We start from the raw sequence: 22,959 nt of genomic DNA, 5'->3' as shown, positions 1-22,959 counted from the left end.
ATCATACAGAAAAAAACATACTCTATGCTTGTAGGTTGGGGTGTGCCATATCATATTGTATGCAATAATATTCCCACCATTTAGAATATCATGAACAATATTATACCCTAAAATATAGAGCCATATTACCCACCCCTAACTATCACATTAGGGTACTACTTTTTTACTGTTTTTAGCTAAATAAATATTCACACTTTATATATCTACTAGAGACAGATTACATTCATTTTACTTCAGTTCTGGAGATATTTGGAGTGCACTTTTAGTATCATGACATTCTGGATCATTGACTTCTGATCAAATTCTTATATTTTTTATATCTCAGTTTAGGGTGTGCCATATCATATTGTATGCAGTAATACAATTTAATTTTCTTTTTTTTTTTTGCAGTAGTGTATTCTTGGAATATTTGTTTTTTAAATCAGTGTTTTGTCATATCGTTAAGAGTATCGTTATCACAAAAATACCATGAAATATTGTGATATTATTCTAGAGCCATATGTAATAGGAGGAATAGCGGTGCTCTCGCGACCAACGCTCGCAAAAACTGTGACCTGCTTTCCAACCATTAGTTCTAATGAAACATTTATTACACTCTCTGCTACTGTAGGGGGAGCCCACGAGCACAAAATCTTAATCCTACCTAGTGGAGCTTTAAGTTTTCTGGCACTTGAATTGGCTGCACTCGTTTTTTTTTCAGGCTAAGAAGTACGTAGTTTGGTGTGTACATTTATGGTGGACCTCTACCTCACTCTGCCACACTCTACCTCGCTTTGCCTCCAGCCTTGTTTAGTACAATAAGCACAGTGAGGAGTGTGTAGAGCTCCCTCTGCTGCTGTATGCGCGTAATGCAGTTCGGGTTTGCTGTTTTTCATAATGTTTTGCAGATTTTTCTAATGTGTTTAGCATGCTTTGATAGTTTATACAGGTCAACCAGCTCAGGTATGCTGCTCTTGCTGGTTATATAACTTGGGCTGATGAGGTTAATCATGCTTGTAGAGCAGCTAAATCATCAAACTCATAAATCAAACAAAAACATACGCTATGCTCGTTGGACAAAATCTACTCTGGCCAACCAGCTTAACCAGCTTTATCTGGCCATACTGTGTTTTTTCAGCAGGGCAGTTTATTTTTTGGTAGCATTAATCATTTAAACATAACAGTCTGAGAGAATTTAATAGATAGAAATCAATAGATCCTACCTTGTTCTTGAGTTTCTGGATCTCCGCCTCAGTAACACTGTGCTTGATCTGTAGCTGTTGACCGAAAGAGAAAGAGAGAGACAGAGAGAGAGAGATTAAATAAAGAGAAGGTGACAATGTGATACACACAGAGAGAGAGAGTTCCTCCACAGCCTCAGTCTCTGACATGCCAAGAGACAGACAGGAGAAAAAAAAGAGAGGGAGAGCAGGAGATGCACCAAGGGAAATAAAAGAAAGGGAGGGTGAGAGAGTGAGGGAGCGAGTGTTACACTCACTACACTCTGAGCTGTAAGAAGTATCGCTCCATAGACTGGATGAGAATGTGATTGCGTGTGAAAGTGTCTTTGAAATCAGTTTCTAAAAAAACAAAAAGGTAAGACGGCAACACCTAAAGGTTTACTGCATACGAATGAAGTCTGAGCTCTGTTTGAACTGTGCCTTTAGTTTGTCCCGGGACTGTGTATGTAATGTTGGATAAGACACAGCCCCTGCGTGAACTCCCTCAGCACCAGCCGGTTTCTTTAATCTAAGAGCACTGTGCTGCTGTCGTCTGCAGAGTCAGTGGCTCACCTCTCTGAACTTCTGGTAGAGCTTGGTGGCGTCCAGCTCAGACGGTGAGATGATGTCCTCGTTTTCGGGCAAATCGAAAACCTCAATGGTCACATCTCTGTCCGCGGCCGGCTCCGCCTCCTCCTCCTCATCTGTGGCGTACTCTCCCGTCTGAGACATAAACACATGAGAGAAATAATGAAAAAGTTTCATACTGAAGGTAATTACGAAGATTGCTAAAAGGTCACCTGTAAGTGTCTTGTGCTCTGAACAAAAAATATTAGATGTTTATGAGCTATAGATTAGAGATTTATTAAACTTTCTGTTGTTGTGTAAGCCAATACATTTTTTTTATATTTTTTTTTGTTCATGATTTTATTTTCTATTAATCAATCAAGCAGTTCTATAAAGTAACACAGTAATATAGAAGTGACAAGAAAAAAACAAATTTCCCTCCCAATCACACCTTTCGATTTATCCCCTTTCTTGTCTTCACATACCAAACAAATTGTTAAATAAGATTAATGAACAGCATTCCACATAAAATTTTGTTTAAATATTTTTGAATAGGGTTGAGACCCAAAATATGATGGGTAACTATTGGACTAAATAGCAACAATTTTGGTGCCTCACTGCTTTAAAAAAAAAAGGTCTCCAAGTAAAATAAAAGTTTTTTTTTTTCATTCTAATTTGATGTGATAATATAGCATAGTTAAGAAACCCATCTTCTGTCTCTTGCCATGTTTACACTGGTGGATTGATTTGTCTGTTACCTGCCTCTCATCTATAATTGGTGGATTTGTCCATCTGTCTATGTCCAATTTTATTATTTTTTTGTTTTGAAACTAACCAATGGAGGAACTTGGGAAATCACTAAAGACTTAATAACATAATATAATTGTAACTGTGGATAGGCTTTAAATCAACTTTCCAATTAAACTTGTATCTTTGGCAAGGTCAGAAATCAAGCGCTGATCTCAACCCTTATTCATAAGCTAATAACCCTGGATGTGAGTCATATACGACCTGGCAACAAGATTCAGTGAAGAGAGTAGAAAGCTGTATTATTGTTGTTGAGACACTGACAGACACCCATTAAACTCTGTATATAGGCACAGACTTTATTACCGTCATATTTTACACCACATTCACTGAACGTTTAACTGAACATGGCAAAGAAAAATAAAAAAGCTCACTTTTGGTTTAGTGACGAACAATTAATTTTTTTTTAAACGCAAGATGAAAATATATGTTGGCTTTTTAATTTATGCAATGGTACAAAAATGTCAAAACTAATAAAAACCTACAAAAAACATGGCTGTTATTTGCCCGATTTTTACTTTTTTTTTTTTCGCCAAACATTTTAATTCAGGCGCATTTCTAATGGGAATTGTGATTTACTTTTACTCCACTGCAGAAAATTCCATTCATGCTTTACCACCTGCTCAGCCCCTTTCACGGACCTAAATCCACATCTAAATGACTGCTGTCACAGGATAATATTACAGTATTTTACACAAACATGATATAAAATATCATTCTCTCTATTACAATCAGTTGAGCATAATTTAAAGGAATTTGGTACCCAGTTGATAGAATTGGTTCAAGCACTGTGTATGCAGTGGCATGATATTAAAATAATAATTTTAGCACTATTTAAAAAAAAAAAAAAAACTCCCAATCACACCTAACCATTCATCCCCTTTCTGTATTTACATACCAAACTAATTGTTAAGTAAGATGAATAAAAAGCATTACATATGTAATTTGTTTAAATATTTATAAAAAAATAAATATTCATAAAAAAACCCCACACCTAACTTTGATAATAACCTTAATCAATCAGTTTTCGTATAAGAACAAACACAGTTCTACATCCTTTTAGGTGTAACAGCAAGATTAGCTTTGAAATTCCTTTTGGAAGAGCTCTGCCTAAATGTGTTTTAACAGTCAGAGAAGAGGCTTTGATACAGGATTTAGCTCTGTCTGATACAAGCTTTACATCTGACAATAAATCTCACCTACACACTTTTTAAAGACTGGAGGAAAGACACTGACTGATTCAGCAGAGCGAAACCTGTCTGACAACATGTACAGCGTAATTCTGTATCACCACCATTAGCCCAAATCCAGGGTTTGCCTTCATTTTCTGTGTGAAAATTGAGTCTGAGGAAGAAGCGGGAGGTCTGCTGTGAGCCTGCCAGAGCGGATAAGAGCGGGAGCGAGGGATGGATAGGTGGATGGATGTGTAGGCAGGCTGGTTCCACTTGGCTGCGGCTCAGATCTAGTTGCAGGCATGGCTGCGCGCTGGGAGGCCTTCCCTCCTGATCGAATGATCCGCCCTGGCAGGGGGCTGTCCAGTGCCCTGATCCTGTCCTGCAACTCTAACCACAGCTACTCTAATTGTATCTCTAACTCTATTTCTCCTTTCTCTCGCCTCTGTTTCTCACAGGGTGATGAGATTTACCCGGGGTGAACCTGGAGGGCGGGCAATATGAGGACTGGAATTACTGTGATAAATGACACCACATTCTGATTTTCTGAGTGAAGTGTGGATTATCAGTAGAGCGTCTCAAATACCGACAAACTGCAAACATTCAAACCAATTATAAAGAGCACTGAAATACTGAAAAACTAAAACAACCAGTGCATATTAACTGACTAAACTGAATTTTTAAATTAATCTTGTACTTTGTGAAAAAAACATTTTAAAAGAAATTATTGTAAAGTTTGTTTTTTATCTATTAAAAAGTCCTTCATCTTGACATATCTTATTCAGATATTTTCGCCACTTTACTCAAATTCACACAATAAAGACTCCAATTCCCAGCATGCACTTACACCGAACCTTCCGGACTCCGCTGATCACGTGACACTACAGTGTTTCTTTCTCCCAGCTTCTGATTGCCCACACCTGACCTATGTTAGTATAAATACCCCGCGGTTTCATTAGCTCCTGGCCAAGTATTGAATCTAGCGTGTTTCTTTTGTTTGTTTCCCTTTTGTTACTGACCTGTTTTGTGTTTTTTGACTACTCTCTTGCCTAGTGCTCTGTATCACTTGTTTTTCTGTTGTCGACCTATATAAAACAAGCTTTTTACAGATTTCCACAGACTTGTACTATGCTGCTGTTTTTTGTTTGTTCCAAATTCTCAGTAAAGAAACTGAAATCTATTCAGCTTTCAGGTTTAAAGTCCCTTTGATTGATCTGTCTCATATATAACAAGATTTTGCTATTTTATTTTGTTAATTTAAGTCACATACCCAGGACTGGACTGTTGCTGGACATGTACGCTACCTTTCCAAAAGTTTGTAGAGACCTATAGATCCAACATTTCTTGCAAAATCACAAAAAAATTGGTTTCATTGCTGCTTCATGGCCTAACACTGTAGGGCTCTCTTGGCACTGGGCATAATGAGCTTATGCTTTTATACATCTGTTCATACAGAGTCTTCTGTTTTATTGGTAATCATTTTTCATTTTGATTACATAAACCCATCAGCAATGGGTGTATCTTAACATCACAGAATGGACTACTTCCTATTATAATCCATAACATTCAATCAAATTTTTAATCATACAACACTGTGTAGATCCATTTCTTGCCATCAAAACAGCTCTAAACCATTTAGTCACACACTGCACATGACTTCTTATGGTATACTGTGGTATCTGCCACCAAGATGTTAGCAGCAGATCCTTTAAGCCCTGTAAGTTGTGCGGTGGGGCCTACATGGATCATACATGTTCAACCAGCACATTCCACAGATACTTGGACTAAGGTCTATAGGGAATTTAAAGGCCAAAAACCTGCCATTTTTAGATAATAATCAGTGATATTCACATTATCCCTCAGTGGTTTTAATTTCACGTAATTCATAGGAGGCTACAAATTATTTTGAAGAAACATTTGAAAGAATAACTAATAATAACATTTATGTTTGGAATCCTGCCTCTCCAAAACAAGCTATGTGTATTACATTTTAATATAAAGTCAAATATTATCCGATACCATCATACTATTGACATACTTAAGCAAGTTTCATTATACAGACTCTTATTAACATCACACAGCCCTGCATGCTACATATTCTATACTGAACATTTCCTTCAAGTTTCAAGATTAAAGACATTTTTGCTGCATTGTACCTCTATACACACCCCAGAAAAGAGAAGAGGACCTGCTGCCCAGCTCAGAAGGGCACTGAGTTCCTTATGCACAGTCACATTTAATTAGTCAATGTGTCACCCAGCCTACTCACACTTGATTATCTCTTTGCTCATAGAAAGCTGAAAGGTGATTTGTGCACTTGTGGGACGCTACGTTCCCTCAGCGCAGTAATGCAATCTCCCTCCAAAACAAAGCCAGCAGTCAGCCTTTCCAATGCAGCCTCCAATGCCCTTACACCTACTGTGTACTCTGGGAGGCCCTGCCTGCTCAGGCCGGTCACTCGTTCACTGTACCGACTGGCAGCTGGTGTAGCCGCTTACACTGAGCTGCTAATCCACATCCCAGAGAGCTTTTAGCAAGGCTCACACACACACACACGCACATACACACATCAACAGAACAAAAAAGCCTGCCAGTGGCATATTTTATGTGTGGAAGCTCGATATATATATAAATCCTTTCATGTTCCCAAAAATCATCAGTGCGCCTTATGTATAAATTTTACCAGTCAGGATGTAAGGAGCAGTAAAGCAACTCCGCTGAAGGACAGTATTATACAGGAGTTTCAGTTTAGTTCTCCAACACTGAGGCTGGAGCAGAATTAGCATTGGCCGCTAACTGCACTAAGTGCTAGCTCTTTTGCCGTTCAGAGGTGAGTATTCTCTGCCTGTAGCCTGCTGCTTACCCTGGCTAGCACTGCTAGAGTAGCATTAGCATTAGCTGCTAACCGAACTCAGCACTAGCTCTTTCGCCATTCAGAGGCGAATAAATCCGACTGCAAGTTTACCGTGTTAAAAAAAGCTATGTGGGACAAACCCTTAGCTAATATCGCCATGGCTTACTGGAACACTCCTCAGTGTAGCACTGTCAGGTGGCATTTACTGTTAGCCACTAATGCTAATGCTGCTGCACCCAGCCTTAGTGGAAATCTGAAAATCTAAGCTTACTGTAAATAAACTGAAGCGCTTTACTTACACAAATAAACAGTTTTTAGAGGAGACATCTGTGTAGATTAACATCCAGCACTCGTTTGAATTACAGATTTATTTACTTACCTTTACTTAACTTAGTTAACTACCCTCCTCACCACCACCAAATTAGAAGGAAAACATGGTGACATCCCTTACTTACGTTCTTTACTATTGTCGAATAATACGCCTCATAATCCAGTGCGCCATATGTTTGAAAATAGACGTTCATTGAGAGTGCACCTCATTTGGTAGGTGTTCACAAACAGGCTCTAACTCACAGACATGCAAATAGTGGGAAAAAACTGAACAGGTCACCTTAATCTTAATTCCTACTGCACAAAAAAGACAGGTCTAAATCATCATATATAAAAAACACACTTTGATTTTTTTAAAGGAAAAAAAAAGCTATGTTTACCTTGACCTAGTTAAATGATGACAGTTAAATACAACAAACAAATTGTAAAAGCAAAATCAACATAATTAAATAATACTGTAAACTTCAACGCCCTGAAAACTGTTATATAACAATACCGCCTCATAATATTCACACCCAGCATCATATATATATATATATATATATACACTCACCACACTAGCATAAGCCTTAAGCAGAAAATGCTTAATGTTAAATGATGCGAACCCTGGAGAAGGCTATCTGGAGGCTATAGCTACTGCAGGGCAATACGGAGGACTCCATATGGCTGACTGGAGGATGATCCTAACACTGGGTTGGTGATTGCAGCGTAAAGCTAGACACCTTATAGATGGGGGAATGGCTAACCAGAGACAAAAAGCTAAAATAAAGCACCCTGGAGAACAAAGAATGGCTGACAAGAGACAAAAAGCTAAGCTATATTTTCTTTTAGGATCTATAATTAGCTAGCTGTGTGACCTTGACCAGAGACGCTATGCCTGGACCAGGGTAAATGGTAATTGGAGACTAAAAGCTAAGGCTCGGTGCTCTGGAGAAGGGAGAATGACTGATCAGAGGCTACAAGTTAACATTATGCACTCAGGAGAAAAGAGAATAGTTGACTGGATGCTACGTTGCTATGTGATGCAAACAGGTAGACTAAAAGCTATAAGCACCCTATGGAAGTTGGAATGGCTGACAAGTGAAACACCAGACATGGAGATTAAATGCTACCAAACTCCTGTGGTTATTTATACCAGTGGACTTCAAGGTTTTAGCCCAGCGAATAGTAACAAAACCTTACAACTGATTTGAGAGTTCATTTGCATATTGAAATTATATGAATCTGCAAGGTGTACGTCATGATAATGATTTATAATATAATATATTGCACAGGTCAACTGCACACCTCTTCTAATTAAATAACTGGGCTATTTAAGGCACATTCATTACAGACACACGTCATACTGCACACACACACACACACACACACACACACACACACACACACAGTTGTGTAATCTCTGTGGAAAAGTATTGGCGGTAAAATGGGCTGCTTTGAGAATGCCAACAAGTCCAGTATCATAGTGCAATGCCAAGAACTGGCTCAGAGTGGTGTACAGCATCCCTCCACTGGGCTGTGGAGAGATGGAACAGTGTTCTCTGGAGTGATGAGGCACCACTGAACATCTCTGGGATGAGTTCTCTGGAATAGGAGGAGTGCCATATGCAAGCCAGAACTAGTCATCAACAGCGTTTGACCTCAGTTCTGTTATCTTGACTGAACAGAAGTAAATATTTGCACACAGCGTTTCTAGTAGAAAAAAAGTCCCACACTCTTAAAAATAAGGTATGTGATAAAAATAACTATTTTTGTTTCCATAAAAAATGGTTTATGATTTAAGAAGAAGATTTCAGAAAATAATCTAATCTTTCTTTAGCTATTTCTTTATAATTTTTATCCCATTTTCTCCAAAAATTGCAAGGCCAATAATCCCACCCAGGAGGGTGCCTCCTCTGACACATGTAAAGTCAGCCACCGCCTCTTTTCGAATCACAGCACGCTCGAAGGAAAGCGAAGCAACTCGGTTCTGATACATGAGCTCACAGACACAGCCTTGTGATGGGCGACATCACCCTTTAGAGTGATGTGGGGAAAAAGTACCATCTACCCACCCAGAGAGAGCAAGACCAATTGTAATCTCTCAGGGCTCTGGTAGCCAATGGCAAGCTACATAAGCAGGATTTGAACCGGTGATCTCCTGATCAAAGTGGCAGCGCTTTAGAGCCCCATTTCTTTAGCAATTTAAAGCTTCACGTTCACATCTCTTTTGAAAAACGGTTCATTATGGAACCAAATGCAGTTTTTTATGGCATTGCTTAAAGAATCTTCTGTAACAGTTTTATGTTTAGGAATGTAAGGCCTGTTATTGAAGCAATGGCGGCACCAGTTTTCTACTAATACTCAAGATTTGGCGTAGGTGCTGATGGCAAAATATAGATGATTCTTAGCATGCTCACTTACTACACTGCAGCGTCAAACCAAAACCAACCAATCGTACCAAATGCATATAATGTAACAAACAAATCAACATTGGTTCAGTCCTTATATGTGTGCAAGAACACCCTTAGCCTAGTCATGGACCTTATTTTCCTTTCTAAATAAAACCCATTTTAAACACCCATTTGCAACATCATCCTATACTATACATGTGTGCATGTCCTGAATTTGACAGACTAAATTATTCATGCTGAAGCCTGTTCAAAAACAATGGCCGGCAGGCATGCCCACAAACATATCATGCAGCCAGTGTCCAAATACCAATTGACTTTCCCCTTGACAAATACAGAGGCTGCGCTGGTAAACATTAAAAATTAATTTTCACATTATCACCCGCAATGCATCATCCACTGCTGGCTGTAACGCTCAATTGTCCTTGTACTGTGAAATCATAAGATAAAAATTGCTGTGTGTAGCCTATAGACGCAATTATCTCCACGAATCTCCACTGATGATTCATTCAACCTTCCCTCCAGTCAATCATCGGCAGTCTAATATAGGATCTCGGCACCCTGGCAACTCGCTGCATATTATGGAAATGCTCCTCACACTAATGCAGGAAAACAAATCATCCCAGAAGAAAGGCTACTGACAGAAAGGAACACAGGGAGCAGCCCCCTTTCATCTGGGAAGAGCGTCAGTCTCCTGACCTGCTAATGAGTAATGAATGATAGTGACACAATGGAGAGTAATATGTGTTAAAACATGAGAAGCTCTTATATGAGATCCAGCGGGAGTAGCTATTAAACTATGTGTCATGGCTACAGTAGGTGCTTAGGCAAAACCTCAGGGAGTCTCAGGCAAAATGGAGCCTATGCTAAATTAACTACGACTCATTAAACAATGGCAGAAAACTACACCTGGCTGCTCCAGTGCTAACCTGCTCTGACAGGCTGGAGCAGGTTTGAACTTGTTGGTAAAGGATTTGACAAGATGTAACCACTTTAAACCTGCCCTGTGTTGTTTTACAGGTTGCAACAAGCTTGAACATGAGCTTGATGTGACTTTGAAGTCCAATTCCATTTCTCTTTTGTACCTCTACCCCTTGTTTCTAAGCTAAAATAAATAAAAAAGAACACTGCTTCATTACTAGCAATGCTCTGTAGGCAATCATGCAGGGAGCGGTAAAGTTCAGCAACCTCACTGCTTGACTTTAGTTTAATTTAACTTTTGTTTTTTATTGTACACCTCAATAGAATGGAACTGAAGTTAGCTATTTGCCAGCTTCCTGTTCGCATTTAAGTGTTCCACCTTAAATGTAGGAGTCGTAGGGGCCAGAATGCAACTGCTGCACCATTTAAGGCGGACTGCTGGCTAGTGATGGTAATAATACACCAAAATTACATTAAACTAAAAATTTTGTCTATGGTTATCATACTATGTAACAAAGTGAATGCTATATTTATTAATTTCTTTAGCCAATATTAAGCTATCTTGCTGTGGTGACTTCTCGTAACCCTCTGTTTGAAGTGTGCCCCTTCCCCCTATCCCTCTAAATCAACTAGAATCAGGATATCCTACCCCTAGGTGTGAACATGCAAAGGGGAAAGGTAGGGCTGAGTGGTGCTGGCAATAGGTAATTAGTGATTGGGCCTTAACTCACAGTGCTTTGTTGTAAGGTCTCCTCCAACAGGTTATTACTAGTTCAGGTAGGCTACAGTCTGTTTAGACAGAAGTTTTGTGAAACAGAAATGCTGCTGTGAGAACGGCTCAAGGGCTGTACCTCGTCGTCGTCAGCATCGTACTGAGCGTACTGCTGCTCCATCATCTCTCTCTGCCGCTTCTCCTGCTCCAGAGTCTGACTGATCAGCTGAGCCACCTCACTCTCCTGCCCCGGACGCTCCCGGCCAATCACGAACCTGCACGAAAAGACAAGGACAACGAGACAAGGTCTTAATCGGTGGGTGGTGTGTGGCACAATCTAAAAAAGCTCAGACAATGGATCTAATTCATGGTGGGAAACAAATGACTGCTGAGGTAGAAATGAGAAATGATCTTCTGCTTGTGGGCGTGTGTGTGCATACAAATGTGTTTTAAGCTTTGTATGACCACTGCCATTGAAATGGATATGAGGATATCTTTAATTCAGTCTGGATGGGGTAGGGGGAGGATATATAAATGTATGTATAGCGCAGGGTGATATCACCTCAAATCAACATCACAATAAATTAAATATTTTACCTCAATTACAATTAATCAATGATAACTATAATAAAGGACAGCATTTTTCTTTGGTACAAGCTCATCAAGTTGGTCAGTTGACTTCTCTGAATGCATGGTATAGATTAACATGTTACCATTGTCATGAAAACATCTTGGTTCTCATCTTGGTCTTTTATACAGGAGTTAAAAAAAAACCCTTAAGCCCTATTTTAGCTTAGGCCCTATCTATAGGCGAAATGCCAATTGCAACTTGTGCAGCTCAAAACACACAAAAGGCATGTACAAATTCCCTTAATTAATCGTGGCTGTGTTTTGGGTGTAACGTGAAATAAACTAATCAGTGTTTCACTTGTCATTCCCTTTAAGAGCCAGTTGTGCTCTGACTTTGGCGTGTTGGTATCTTAACAGTGCAGCACTTCTGTACTTCTCAGTAGAGGATACTGACCTGCTTGTTTACGCTGTAAACATCAGTATAAATTTAAAGGCTGTATTATACATAATTCTAAAGCATTTCTATTGGTTCATTAATTATAGCATTTTGACCCTAAATAAAAAAAACAGCTAACAGATCTAGATTATTTTAAGAAGTGAAAAACTACAAAAACAGAGATGTAATATTTGAATTTATCAAACTGAACAGAAAACCATTTACAGCAACAGCTCCTCCACCAAGGCCAGGAAGGTACTGAAGAACATTAGCCATTCCAACAAATGACAACTGCATTCACTGAAGCGCTTTTACTCCCTGAAGGAAAACTCTGAGAGAATCAAGATGAGCTTTTTTCTACAGGCTTAATATAAGTAACACATTGTACAATACACTCGTCATTATGAATTTATAAATATTTATAGTATTATTTATTATTCTCCTCTACGTCTTACTCTATAGTGCACAGCTACCTCTAGCTTTATTGCAACAAAATTTGATTCAACTGTAATACTCTCCTTGTTTTGCTGTATTAAACTGTATTTGAGAGGGTTAACAGTTTTCAGTGCACAATTACTTCTAAATTGAATCTAACTTTCAATCAAATATAATGCAACACATTTTGCAACACATTTACTACAACTACACACCACTTATACACACTTATAGCAGCTTATAATAGTATCATTTACAGTTTTGTTCATTAAGTATTGAAAAAAATTTCACTAAAAGTGAAAGACACATGTGAATTGACGAACTAGTTGCAGAATTTTATATGAACATTACACAGTGTTACACAGTGTTTTGCAGTTCTGTCCACTTCTCCAGAGTTATATGGAGCAGTTAGCAAAGTGCTGGAGTAGCAATGATAGAGATGCTATTCTTAAAACCGTTAAAAAAAATAATTTTTTATGTGAGAATGTACTTATTGAAGTATTTAACTGCCGGTTGCACTGTGTATGACTATGTATACCTCAAATTGAAACCTAAAACTTTAAAAGCTGATATTCTAAGGTAAAATGCTACATAGGACTGTGTTTTATGATTTAAGCATGTAGGTTGCACAAAGCTAGTTTGTGAGCTACAAGCATTCATTACTTTTAGGCACAGGTGATGTGCTGATTTTATCAATGTCTTTACAGACATTTACTGGAAAAAAGACAGATAAAATTCAATATATATTATACATAATATATAGAAACACATGTTTTTACCACTAGCTTCACTCCCTTGCATCTGTTTGAAACAACCTTTTTGTATTGTATTGTATTGTATTTTTTTTTATTTAACTTCTAACAGTAAAAAAACATATTGAAAATATTTTTTTCATTCTGTTCAATACTATTCATAATTCTTCTTTTTTTCACCATTGCAGAGGATCTGGAACCTACTCACAATAATTGGGCAGGCACCAGCTCACTGCAGGCTTTAGTTCAATAAATTACATTTTTTATTGTCTGAACTATTGCCTCAGATCTCTGACGGAAGAATATGATAACATGAGCACAAAATGAGACCAGTATCTCTCCTCATTTCCTTATCCTACATCCCTATCGTCACATTTCCAAGCAGGGCTCGTGAGGGTGACCGAGCAGGATGCCCTCCCTTTATCAGGATCAGGCTTGATCTACATCTGAAGCAACAGTGGAGCAGATCCTGTGTGCTGCTGGGTGCTCCTGCTCTACTGTGTGGCTCTATGTGGAGATGCTGTGACCTGGAAACCCACACACACCCGCACACAGACACACACAGGGATTCATCAGTGCTCCAGGACACAGAGCTCTCACTGCGCTGACAGGCGAGCCGTTTAGGACGCCCACGCCCTGTAAGCCGCCGACTGGCATCTCCTGTCGACCTTCTAACAGCTCCATGCTGCTGTGAACGTTGACTCATGCACCAGCCAATCGCTCTTAATTTAGAGTCACTCTCGATATACACTCGCTCGGTCCAGTTCGGTGGCCAGTGAAGTAGATGTGATTTGAGACCTGGATTAAATCTAGGTTAAATATAGCGCAAAGGGAAATCTGGGCCACCAGGCAAGACGCTCAATATGAGGAGAAAAGAAGAATCGCTGAAGAAGAGTGTAAAGTGTAAAGACTAGAAGAGTTTAAAGGAACACTCCAGTGGTTTTTCACTCTAATCTCTATCTGCAGCATCTGTAGTGTACACTCTGTTACCACAATATCAGACAGCAACTTCCCTGTACTTAGAAAAGAACAGAAAACCTGCTGACTCAAAACACAATTACAGAACAAGGGTAGCAACTAAACACAGGGACGCAGATTAAAGCCACTGGTACCAAATTCTGAAACTACCAAATTCTGACACTCATCATCTGTGTGCTTCTGCTGAAAATGAGATTAGTCAGTTGCCATCTTCACCTGCCTGGTTTGGGTGAATTTGTGTTTACTGCAGCCTCAGCTTTCTGTTCTTGGCTGACAGAAGTAGATCACAATGTGAAAACCATCCTCCTCAAGTTTGGATGCTTGTTATTTGAGCTACAGTAGCTTTCCTGTCAGTTCCAACCAGTCTAGGCATTCTCTGTAGCAAATTCTCTAATCTACAATGTGTTTCTGTCTGCAGAACTGCCTCTTACTAGATTTTTTTTTCTGTATTGGGCCACTTAGGAAACATGAAAAATCATAAAATATAACCAGTAGAGAAACACTCTAACCAGCCCTTGTGGTACAAACAATTACTCTAAAGGATGATTTAAGCATTACATGAAGCTGCTAATTCATTTCAACACGATTCCAGGAACTGCAAAGCCGTTATATGATTGGATGATTAGAGAACCATATGAATGAGTAGGTACAGCTCTTTTTCATATATTTCTGGATAAGATTTTAGACAGTAGATTGAAAATGTACAAAGTGTAGCTTTAATGAGAGGCCTGTGGAATCTCATTACCTGATGCTGCACATATCAATATTTGCTGAACCAACATTCTCCAATGTGCTGGCACCAGGATACACACATGGTACTATACGGGTGAACAGTTCTTAAATTTTAGGTGCTGTAGAAACGAGTGAGCTTCCTTCTGGTGAATTTTCCTAAGAACTGATACACTGAGTGTTTATGTCTAATAGACTTATAAAGCGAGAAAGAATACAGTTCCCAGCTTTATCATCCACAGCTGTAGAGAGAATTGCAGAGGCTTAAGGATCAAGGTGATTAAAGGGAGAATGAGGGGGACACACCACAGACAGCTTCAGTTTAAAAATAAGTCACTCCACCATGCTGCGCTGTCCTATTGTTTTATGAAGAGATTGTTTTCTCTCTGTGTGAAGTCCTACTCCTGGCAGCTACCCCCGGCACAAAGAGACGCTCTGTTTGTCCGTGTCTGAAGGACGCTTCAATACACTAATGAGAGCTGCAGACTGTGTGTGTGTGTGTGTGTGTGTATCTGTGTGTGTGTGTGTGTTTCCCGTACACAGGGGAAGTGAGAAAGAGCCAAGACGATGTGCCATGGCATTTCACACAGAGGAAATAAGGCTGTTGAGAGAGGCTAGGCTATTAAAGTGATTTGAGACCAGGATGTTACTTCCTCAGATAGCTTAAGGTTAGAGCTTTAGAAGTACATACTGGTTCTGCACCAGTGGAAAAGGACAACATTTACCTGTTACTGCTTATATAAATAAAGTACCAGAGTGTGTATGTGTGTGTGTGTGTGTGTGTTAGAGCTGTGTGTGTTTTTTGCATGTGATTGAAACAGCTGATAAGCTTCTCAAGAGCCCCACACTCTGTAAATGTTAATAGTTACAGTGAACTGGGTTATTTGGAACCACTTACTTGACCACGCCCTGTGTGTTCCTCAGCACAGAGGCAGCAAAGCTCTGGGTCACGCCCACCAGGCTGGTGCCATCCACCTCCACGATCTGATCGTTCACCTCAATCCTGAAGAACAAGAAAGTGATACAATAAGCTGAACATCTTAACTTGGCGCCCATTTCTATATTGTACTTTATAGACTATATATTTTCCAGCTTAATGCATTTATAAGCATATATTGTGGGGTCATCAGAACAGCCTAAAAAAAGAGGCATGGATTGACTTATTTTCATTAGTTAATTTCAACACCTGTAAAACACACACATCTAATATCACCTCCTTTATTTAAACATATTTCGCCAAATTCACTTACTTTTTCTAGCCTGCACTGTGAATGTTTACTCAACATGCTCAATAAAAGGCATGAACAGTATTACTCTGTTTGCGTTATTATTATTATTTGCGTAATTTAATTGGGCATGTCTAGAACAAAACACATCCACAAACTATATTTTGTTAGTATTCAACCCTTCTGAAAAAGAAGTATACTTAAGAGCATTAAAAATATGTTCAAATTAGGTAAAGAATACCAAAAGTGCATTTTCAATTTAATAATCTTTCTGAAAATACATGTTAAATATACTCACTGTATTCCCAAAAAATGTATTTTTGAGCAATATGCTTTAAATTATAAGATGTGTTGATATAAAATATATATAGTGGCATTAAATACTGCTTAAAGTGTTTGTTCTTTTGTGGGGTTTTTTAGTAGCATTAAGGTGTACACAATATGTACATCAATACGCAAAGCAGTACTTCAAGTGTAATAAAAAGGTGTTTAAAAAAACTCATAATTAAATCTACTTAAGTTGTATGAAAAAATCACTCAATAGCCCAATTTAATGCTTTTATACTGTATTTAACTATAGCTTAATTACAACTGTTATATACTCAAGTTGCGATAAATTGTTTCAAAATAGTACATTTAATATGTATTAAGGTACAGATTTTTTTTTTTTAAAGTATGTACTTTTCCATGTTAAGTATCTTTTTAAAAAAAACATACTTGATACACTTTTCTTTTACATGGAAATGCAGAAATCCAGAAATTCCAATAGCTTCACTTGCCTTTTCTAGCCTGTGCTAGAAATGTATGTTTTCCTAAATTACTCAGCAAAGACATGAACAGTATAAATGTTTGTGTTATTAGCTCAGTCTGACTGTGGTTGTCTATAATTGTGAATAAGATCAACATAGAAATCCATATCATTTGTTTTTGTATCCTGCACTGTGAATGTTTACTCAATGTAAACTGTTTGTGAATTAGTTGTTCTGTTTAATAATTGTTGCTTAGATAATGATCAGACCACACTTGGGTTAGCAATCAATGCATAAACTCAGGTCATTCCAAAGATAGCTTGCACTATGGACATTTACACAATGTGCTTAGTAAAAAAAACATTAACATTAAAGTGTTTGTGTGTTAGTAGTATATTTATATACATGTGGTTGTCTACAATTGTGATAGCTAGACCACATTTGATTAGTAGTACAATGCAGATATTTAGGGAATTCCAAATAGCTAACTTACTTTTTCTTGCCTGCACTACGGCTCTTTACTCAATTTGTAAAACTGACTCTATGTACAACTGCTTTTTGATTTCATTGCTTTTTGGTGTATACTTTGGCGTGGACCCCATCCCATTGCCTGGATGTACTATTTGATTACACAAGAGGTTTGTGTGTTATCCATTCAGTTAAATTGTGTGAGATAATTATCAGTGTAATCAACGCAAACAAAGTGATCACTCACTTTTTCTAGCCTGCACTGTGGATGTTTACTTAATGTGCTCAATAAGATACATAAACAGTCACATGTTTTTTTTTTATGTTTTTAGTTTGGTTAGATTGTGTGTCTTTAAATGTGGTAAAACAACACTTTGGTTTTGGTTCAATTCTCTTGCCTTTTGCTCAGTGGCATGGTCATAGATGGCACCAATAACTGTCACAAGACAATAAATCTACACATTTTTATTTCTCCTATAAACATATAAACATCACAAACATGCGACCGCCCTATCAATCCACTCCAGCAGAAAAAAACTATAATGCCTCATGTCCACAAATCAGACAGAAGGAATTACAATCACATTGTGTGTGGGGCACATTAGGACAGGAACGGCACAGGCTCTGGGCTTGCGGCAGCTATTTGGTCAGTGGCTGAAAGTGGGTCACTAACCCACCCTGTGCCTGTTCAGTTTCTTCACAGCCTTACAGTTTTTATATAAACTACTTACTGCTGCCTTAAGAAGGTAGAGAGCCTCTGGTTACTTTCCCTCCAAAGCCATGCTTCATAATTTCTTACTGTTTGATAAAACAGTGACAATGACACACACTCCTCTCTGGAAAATTAAGCTTCTGGCAAATCCACTTTGTTATGTAGACAAGCAGGTGGCAGTGTGCTCGCCAGACAGAATCTTAATGTGTTTGTCTTGCATAAACAGCAAGCGACCTTCAAAGGCCTTCCGCAGCCTTGTCTTAACACTGAGCAACCAATTGGCAGCTTTACGTAAAAGAGTGGGAAATTGGGATCGCTGCAGAACAGCCAGAACAGACCACTCAACACTGCCTGTCCAACACTGCACTGTTAAACTGACAGCCGGGGAAAAACGCCAGCAAGAGAGTTAATGGAGGGTGGAGGAAATTACATTCTGGGAATTGAATGGTCTCCGCCTACTGCCCCAAACTTGAGGGCAGGCCTCTTAGACGCACTAATCTCTTGCCAGGAGCATCCTCCTTCATATTTCATCAAGCTATTTTAAGTGTTAGTGCTTTATGAGATGGGCAAAGTACTGTATTGTGATACAGTACATTGCGGCGGTGTTAAAAACACAGTGGATAACCAAGGACTGTGGATGCCTTCACATTTGGCAATGCTGTGAGGAATAAACCCAACCCAGTGTTATTTTTGTGACAATATGAACAATTCAAAGCTGGTCTGGTTGTTAAAACATTTGTATTGTACTGTGTATGTACAGGGGTTGGACAATAAAAACTGAAACACCTGGTTTTAGACCACAATAATTTATTGTCCTTACGGAAAGTTCTGGTTTAAACAGGAGAGTTGAGGTGCACATTGAATTCTGCCGTGATTTTTGGATACAATCCGGTTTAGCCCCTGAACATCCCTTTCAGACAGCTTCCTCTTGCATCCACAGTTAATCCTGTTGGATGTGGTTTGTCCTTTCTGGTGGTATGCTGACATTATCCTGGATACCGTGGCTCTTGATACATCACAAAGACTTGCTGTGTTGGTCACAGATGCTCCAGCAAGACGTGCACCAACAATTTGTCCTCTTTTGAACTCTGGTATGTCACCTATAATGTTGTGTGCATTACAATATTTTGAGCAAAACTGTGCTCTTACCCTGCTAATTAAACCTTCACACTCTGCTCTTACTGGTGCAATGTGCAATTAATGAAGATTGGCCACCAGGCTGCTTCAATTTAGCCATGAAATTGAATGACAGGTGTTTTAGTTTCATTGTCCAACCCCTGTATCTTATTAAGCAAGCATATTGAGTAAACCTCAACAGTGCCGGCTACAAAAAGTAAGTAAACCTCTGTCTCTGTGCTCTTGACCTTAACCCTACTGTGATGTTGTAGCAAGACCTGAAGAGGTCAAATATAAGAAAAATAATCAAGAATAATGATTTCTGAATAAAAAAAATAATTAGGACTGAAAATATTAATCGATATAATGGACAATGACAATTATAAAAAATTGTCGACTTCAAATGTTTACTATCTACTAGTCGTTCATTTGTAGTACTACACAAAGTACTGTGAACACACACCTTTTACAAATGCATCTCCAAAAGTGCCTTCACTAAATAGGAGTAGTAAACATCAGTGTAAAGGGCAATATTCTGGACATTTGAAGGGCATTAAAATATTCAATATTCAGCAGTTTATATTGTTTCAAAGCAATAGAGAAAGCTAGGAGTCATATCCACAGCAAGCAGAGTTGGAGGGCATGGCAAATTAATAGTTGACTAATCGACTAATCGTAAAAATAATCGTCAGATTAGACTAATACCAAAACAATCATTAGTTGCAGCCCTAAAACAAATACACAGCCTAATGTGCTGTGGCTAGCAAGCATGCATACTTTATCCCCAAATGTAGATGTAGATGTATTGTTCACACTACAATAAATATGTGGTGATTTGTTAGTCCCATGTACATACTACAACCATCTTCTTCAAAATACAGCAAAAGATATCTAAAAAAGTCAATGCTAATGATGTGTTAAACATTAATAAACAGTATTTTCTGCAGTCTTGGTAGATGCTCACGCAACACAAGACACATGAAACCACACAATCACTTTCTTCTCTTTCTGGAGTGGAACTGGATATGCAGTGATCTCTCCCATGTCTCCACAACCGCTAATACCGCCCACATGTTCTCATGCGGTTGGAGTTGATCCCAATACGGTTAATATTCTCCTGTAGCAAGCTCCTTAGCTCTGCCTTAATCCCGCTGCTAGCAGTCAAAGTTACCCAAACTGAGTGCAGTGTTGACATGCAGGTAACCTGCTGTGAGATGGGCTCTCCTCCCTGCATGGCCTGTGCCTGGCCCTCGCCCATGGAGGACTCAAGCCTCCTGAGCTGCGGCCGCTGATAAAATCCCAAAGCCTTTCCTCAGATTTCTGGCCCAGGGCTAATCTCAGCTCCCCCCCACAGAGAAAGCTGCCTGGGAATGGGTGCAGTGGTCCAGAGAAGGGGTCTGTGAACTCCCCCTAACCCCCATCTCTTTGTTCTCCTTATCCCCTTCTTCCCTCTTTTCCCCCCTTCCTCACCACATCTCTCCACTGTCCTCCTTACCTTCCATCTCTCTCCGCCGCTCCACCTTCGATAACAGTCTTAACAAAGATCCCCAGCTTCTCCAAGCCGGCATCTGCACCGACTCCCATTCCGATAATACTGATGCCCAGGCCATCGTCATCTAAACCAGAGAGCAAAGAGAGATGATTCAGATTCATGATTTACAGCAGCTGGGCACAGTTTGAGAGGAGGCACAAACTATGACTCAACTAACAAACTGTCGGAGGAAGGATTGAGGGATGATTGGTTTGATGGATTATTAAATTACCCATAATATATGGGCATGAATGGGTTTGCTTTAGTTTTTTTTTAAAGATGTCAGACTTAACCTTAACTGAAATAAACAACAGAACAATGCAGTTTTAAATAATTCACAGCTGTGATTGAAGGTTTGAATGATGAGCATGAATATCAAAGCACCTTTCAGTGACTGGCCTTTTTCTAGAGCATTCAGAATGTACAATGTACATCTTTAATAAAACAACAAAAAAAAAAAGAAATTAGCTCAATTTTAACATTTCAGCAGTGATGCACACGGTCAAAACACACATGCATCCGTCAAAAAATAGCCAAAGTAGCTTATCTGTGTTTGACTTTTTGGATTGTACTTATTGGGCTGACCAGCATTACAATAGGAAAGTCCAAGGAGCTCAGTGCAGAACTAAAATGTATAATGATAGATTACCTTCAATAACCTTCAATTAAATAATCCCATTATTTAATATTTTAATCAATTAATATATACATATTCTTTTCAGGTTGGGTGGTGTAGTACTGTAGCTAGATTGCCAAGGTCTGAACAAAGACTCAAACTATCACACTAAGCCAGGGGAAGTTACTTTTCCATGAAAGAAAGATTTCTACACTGGTTTGTAGTTTTCCTGCTCTCGCACACTGGATTCAACAAATCTGAGCATGGAAATCAGTAAACTGTGCAGAAATCTGGCACTCCAGGTCTGGAGTTGCCTACTCTTGCCTTAAGCTGGGATGAAATTAATTTTAATGGTCATCAACAACCAAAGAACCACCAAGGCACAAGCCATCTGGTCAGATTTTAACTTGCTAAGAGACATTAAATCATATACTAGGTGAGCTTCTTGTGTATTTTGACTTTTTCTGTATAGACTGACGCTGTGTTTATTTAAAAAAATAATATGTTTTGCAATAATTGTTTTTGAGTAGTTAAATTGTGTAAATATAGTATAGCAAAAAAAAAAAACACTAAGGTTGAACCTACACAGATTGTTTTCTGGATTTTGAATAATCTAGTATTACCTTTAATTAGTATTCATTTATCAAACTGGTTTTAAACAGAATTATCTCAAAGAAGGTCTGATATTACTGCATTGTACATGCTTAAGAATGCTTCATATAAGGTTATGCTGTTACAATATCTTTAGAAGTATCAGCAGTATTTACACTAATACCATAAACTTGTGGATCACCAATATTGACCAATAATGTCAGATAAAATATATCTGACTCGGATTGAATCTATCTGATTGAAATACAGTATTTAAACAGTTATGCAAGACTCACAGCTAATAAAACCTTAATTCTCATGATGGCACCGTTTCAGGACTTACGGACCAATTACATAATTTATACAAGCATTTACAGAGCATAAACCAAAAGCATGTAACCACACACGTTCTAACCCTTTCAGAAAACCCTTAATAAATCTTTCAGTAGAGTGTTGGAAAGAACATTCACCCTTTTCCAGCTCCACTGGGAAAAGTTCCAGTTTCTCCACCCTCTTCTCCAGTTCGTACTCCGCTGAGGACGCCACTGGATCCACCTCCTCGTTTCTGCGATCATAATCCTCGTTTGAGTAGGTATTAAAAACCTGGAGACAGAAAGAGATAGAGCTTATCTCAACACGGGGGTCACATTACGAGCAGAGTTAAGAACAGAAAGAGGAGATTTATTTCTTTATTTTTTATTTCAGCCCCTAAAAGACCAAGCGCAGCATGTCACTGTGAATGATGGCGCTCGTGGCTATATAGTACAATATTTCACGCATACAGATGTGTGGAGCAGGTCATAAAACAAGAACACCATAACTTCACTCACACAGAGCATCAGTCTACCTCTAACGCTCACGTCCACACACTTCCACTAAATATGATTGGTGGGGTAGAAGAATTATGATTAGTGAACTGGGGTCAGGGGGGGGGGGTGGTAAAACGTTGTCACTGTTGATTTGAGCACCGGAACTGACCCCACAACATTGCTCATCCACTGAAACACAAACAGTCACTTCCTATTCCGTCAGAGTCAGTGACGGAGCTGAGCGGCGGGGTGTGAAGGGGTTGTCACGCAACGCTGCCTCACCCACCCA

The 22,959-nt window shown here is 38.9% G+C and overlaps 1 protein-coding gene across 5 annotated transcripts in view; it reads right to left on the bottom strand.

Annotated features, from left to right (window-relative positions):
* The window catches only part of ppp1r9a (protein phosphatase 1, regulatory subunit 9A), a 102,188-nt gene that overhangs the window by 31,192 nt on the left and 48,037 nt on the right, over positions 1 to 22,959 (bottom strand). For all 5 annotated transcript variants that reach the window (XM_022683237.2, XM_007259814.4, XM_007259815.4 and 2 more), the window contains 6 exons: positions 22,332 to 22,464; positions 20,619 to 20,739; positions 15,751 to 15,855; positions 11,092 to 11,227; positions 1,773 to 1,922; positions 1,203 to 1,256 (listed from right to left, as the gene is read on the bottom strand). In XM_022683237.2, the coding sequence (XP_022538958.2) occupies positions 1,203 to 1,256; positions 1,773 to 1,922; positions 11,092 to 11,227; positions 15,751 to 15,855; positions 20,619 to 20,739; positions 22,332 to 22,464 (699 nt within the window). The remainder of the gene's footprint in view (positions 1 to 1,202; positions 1,257 to 1,772; positions 1,923 to 11,091; positions 11,228 to 15,750; positions 15,856 to 20,618; positions 20,740 to 22,331; positions 22,465 to 22,959) is intronic.

Source organism: Astyanax mexicanus, chromosome 3 (assembly GCF_023375975.1).
Source record: "Astyanax mexicanus isolate ESR-SI-001 chromosome 3, AstMex3_surface, whole genome shotgun sequence".
NCBI lineage: Eukaryota > Metazoa > Chordata > Actinopteri > Characiformes > Acestrorhamphidae > Astyanax > Astyanax mexicanus.
The sequence above is the reverse complement of the archived record's forward strand: the minus strand, read 5'-3'. Positions and strand labels throughout refer to the sequence as shown.